This window comes from Sinocyclocheilus rhinocerous, unplaced genomic scaffold (genome assembly GCF_001515625.1).
Source record: "Sinocyclocheilus rhinocerous isolate Xijiao unplaced genomic scaffold, SAMN03320098_v1.1 scaffold4159, whole genome shotgun sequence".
NCBI lineage: Eukaryota > Metazoa > Chordata > Actinopteri > Cypriniformes > Cyprinidae > Sinocyclocheilus > Sinocyclocheilus rhinocerous.
In genome coordinates this window covers 113,503-117,756 of record NW_015645145.1, presented here as the reverse complement: position 1 = coordinate 117,756, position 4,254 = coordinate 113,503, and the positions used below count along the sequence as shown (strand labels likewise).

Below are 4,254 nucleotides of genomic sequence, written 5' to 3'. Positions count from 1 at the left end.
TGTTCTTTTCTGTGTTTTTGATCAAATAAATGCAGCCTTGATGAGCATAGGAGACTTCTTTAAAAAACATTACAAGTCTTACTGATCTCAAACTTTTGAATGGTAGGGTTAGGGAATATATATATATTCTGAACATTTGTGTTAAGGCTGTGCAGTACAGAGATTGTATTGTGGCTAAGGCCCTCTACTTCACTTCATAGGTAAAATCATTGTAATCACACAACCTCCTGTGGCTTATTATCTTTGTATATTCTCAGCAACAAAATAATTACATCTTCTAAACATCTAAAACCGATTCTTCTTTTAGACTTTTTTAGTTTCACAAACATTGTGAAACACAGAAAGCCTAAGATCTTTTGAGATTAAGTGGTATTCATTCAGATATTCTGACTTGTTTCTTGAAAAACATTCTAATAACTTGTTGCCGTACTGTTGTCAGATTTAGACCATAAATAAGAGGATTTAAAATCGGTGGTATGAGTAAGAATTCCAGAGCCATGAAATTACGCAGACTTTGTGGCACATTCCTTGAACCATAACGACTGTACAGTACATCAAACATAAATGCAGTTGTCACATTGATCAGTGCAAGCAGATGTGGTAAACATGTTTGTATGAATTTGTGTCTGCCTTCTATTGACTTCCTGCACTTTCTGATTAAGTAAATGTATGAGAAAAATATCAATACTGCATCTCCAAAGTATGTAAGAATAACAATGTACCCAAACACATTATTTACTGTTGTAGAAAAGCAAGAAAGTCTTGCAACTGCCCAAATCTCACAGTATAACTTTTCAATAGTAAAGCCACATAAGGTAAGTCTATATATTAACATAATTAGAAAAGACATGCAAATAAATGAAGTCAGCCAGCAGAAAAGGATACATTTAAGAATCTTCTGATTTGTCATTACTGAATGATACTCCAGTGGCCTACATATTGCCACATACCTGTCATATGCCATTACCGTTAATGTTGAATAGTCACACATAAGAGATGAATAAATGACAAATATCTGAATCATACATCCATCATAGGAAATTACATGATCATGGGCTAATAAATCATACATAAATTTAGGGTAGAATCCAGAAGTGCCAAAAAGTCCATTTACACACAGATTACATATAAACAGATACATTGGCTCATGAAGTTTCTTATGTAAGAGTATAGTAATAATTAAAGTTATATTACAAAAGACAATCAGGGGATAATACAGTGCAGTGAAAGATAGCAAAACATATCTGTTCTCCATTGTTTCATTCAGACCAGAGAGTGTAAATATTAAGACACTGGACTCATTCTTCAGCAGTGGCTGCATCTTGAATGATATACAGTTATGTGGATTTTGTTACTGGACAGTTATTAGACAAATAATTAGGTATAGAAAGTTGTATTAACTTAAATTGTCACAGTAGGAAGTCTGTAGATGATAAAGCACTCAGTTACAGAACAGTTGAAATCTTACCATGTTCTCTGTTTGCATGTTTCCAGTGTTTTGCAAAGGTTTGATTTGGTTTGCTATATATGGATACTGGTCTCAAGCTAATTGCCTTGATAACATACAATGAAAACAATTTTAACAAGCTCTCTAAAGACTACTTTCTTTTAAGATAAATAAATACCCACATGCAGAATTGCATGTGTTATCGCTCAGTCATATTGTCCAACATATCTATTATCAGTCATATTCTTGACAAAACATTATTTTCTGTTCAATTCTGCACATTTACAAGCTGAACTAGCATGCAAAGATGAAACACTTACTGTCTCTCAATATATCCGTTTGGCAGTTATAGGGTGACTGTATGTCCTCTTTTCTAACATCTTCTAAAAAAAAATGCATCTGGCCCGACCGGACGGGATTTCTAAATCACCCAAAACCTTCTAATATTTAATATAATTTTCGCACATCAGGTAGCCGCTATCAATATGCGGACTATTTTAATCACTTTGGATGCAGCTCGTGTTGGATGCAAGGTTGCCAAATACGTACTTTTTGCATGGAATTTTGCACTGATTTTAAACTGTTGCAGAGTGTTGATTTTCTCCCGTGGGTTAAAGGTTTGAAATATTGCATAAATTACATGTGACTGAAATGCTTGTACTGAAACATTTTTCATTCTACCTAAGATAAAACTGTGATAGATGTTTCACAGATAGAAGTTTTGTGAAGGATGGCCACTGGTAGGAAGCCTTTTAGATGCGTTTATGATCAATCTGCATAACGGTGACTGTAAAATATGTATTTTAGGTATGGAAATTACATATTTTGAGTTTTGATATTTGGGATATGGTCATTGCGCTACTTTGGGGCTTTACTTTAACGCCCCGCAAATACCTATCTGCATCCTGCCCCCACTGTCCTCTTATGGTCACCCTAGCTGTTAACCCTTTCACTGGTGAGTTTAAAATAATCTAGCGGTCCCCCCAAAGAGAGTTTTTTAGGCGACAATTATTTTAGAACGTTTCCCCTTTTTGTTTCCATGGCAACGCGTCATGCTTGTCATGTGACACACCGCAGCCACAATAACGCTGTATGACAGATGGATCACTTTTATTTCGTTTTTCCTTTTTTTTCCAAGTAAAAAGATAGGATATACCAGGGTGTCATCAGAAGAGCGCCACCAACATCTGTATGGAAGGCTTTGTACAAGGTTTTTTAAAATGACAAAGCAACCCAACTTCCCCCTCACCACCCTTGGGACTGAACCATCAAACTCCTGCCAAATGCTGCTTCTCTTAAAAGCAAGGTATACCCAATATCACTTCCTGAGACTCAGGCTATGGAGAATAATGTCAAGCTTCAGATGTCATATGCCCTTCTACGTCCCCTGCTGCAGCAGCATTCTTCTTAATTGAAAAAAAAGATGTATCTGTCAAAGATCAAGGCAGTAACAAAATCCTTTACAAGATTTCAGTTCATAGTCATGTATCAACCCAGGAGTAAGGAGGAGGAGGTATGATCCTTCATATTCTCTGATCCTCCAAGACTCAATTATACCACCATCAATGTAGCACCCATCTGATGGGACATCATGGAAGAGATCCAGTGTGAACATGCCCTCCTATCAAACAATAAGTACCATGTAAGCTCAGGCAACACATCATCCAGTGGGTTCATACGTCACTCAGCATTGGCCACCCAGGTATCTAAATCACCATCATGCTAGTTCATAATTCATTTTGTTGGCCAAGTTTAATTCAAGATGTTACTAACTTTGTTAAGTCTTGCTCTATCTGTGCACAGTCAAAAGCCCCCAGAGAACTCTCCACTGGACTGTCTGAATCACTCCCTTTTCCTCAGAGGCTCTGGTTCCATCTCTCTATGGATTTTATCACTGACCTCCCTAACTCCCTAACATTGGTTTTACAGATATTCTGGTTATTTTAGACAGATTTTCCAAGTCACATCTTCTGGTCCTCCTGAAAGGTCTCCCTACAGCCATGGAAACCACTAATGCTTTGTTTCATCATGTTTTCAGAGTTTACAGGATACCAGATGACATTGTGTTGGAAAGTGGTCTCCAGTTTACTTCATGAGTATGGCAGACATTCTGCAAACAGCCAGACGTTTATGTCAGTCTCACCTCAAGCTATCACCCACAGGCAAGTGGACATGTAGAGAAGCGCAATCAGGAGATCCATCACTACGTCATTGAATCGAGTAGGACTTTATTCCATGGGCTAAGTATACCCAGAATTTTGTCACTCATTCCTCCACATTACTCACTCCCTTCCATTGTTTGCTGGATTACCAACCACCCATTTTTTCCTTTGGTCAGGTGAACCCTCAACAATGCTAATTGGACGATTGGATCAGGAGTAGTGATACACTGCATGTAAAGGGTCAAATCTGGTAATATCTGGCCATGGTAATCTGCCGTGTAATTTCAGGTTTGCCGGATGTATGTGGAAATTACCTGAACCAAGTTACACAGAAGAGTACATTTCCAGAAATGCCCACTTACTCCGGTGTACACCTACATATACAGGAATCCATCAAGTTTCATGGACATATACAGCGGAAACTGCTGGTTGTGAGTAGGGGTGTAACGATCCATCGATATGGATCAATACAATACGTGTAAAATATCGATATCTGTAGTATAAATAGGCACCTTTATTCTGGCACTGTCCACATTTTCACATAATGTCCGTCTATGCATTACCGCCAACGCGTGCATTCTCGTTCAAACTCACGTATCAGGACTCGATATAAGGACAGCCCGAAGGCATGCGCCACAGTGCTGT

At 38.0% G+C, this 4,254-nt stretch overlaps 1 protein-coding gene across 1 annotated transcript; it reads right to left on the bottom strand.

The window, feature by feature from the left end:
* Positions 1 to 373: 373 nt before the first annotated feature.
* LOC107705855 (olfactory receptor 52Z1-like) lies at positions 374 to 1,486 on the bottom strand. Its single transcript, XM_016509360.1, has 2 exons — positions 1,469 to 1,486; positions 374 to 1,321 (listed from the first exon to the last, which is right to left on the bottom strand). The coding sequence occupies exons 1-2, from the start codon at positions 1,484 to 1,486 to the stop codon at positions 374 to 376; spliced, it is 966 nt and encodes a 321-aa protein (XP_016364846.1).
* Positions 1,487 to 4,254: the final 2,768 nt, after the last annotated feature.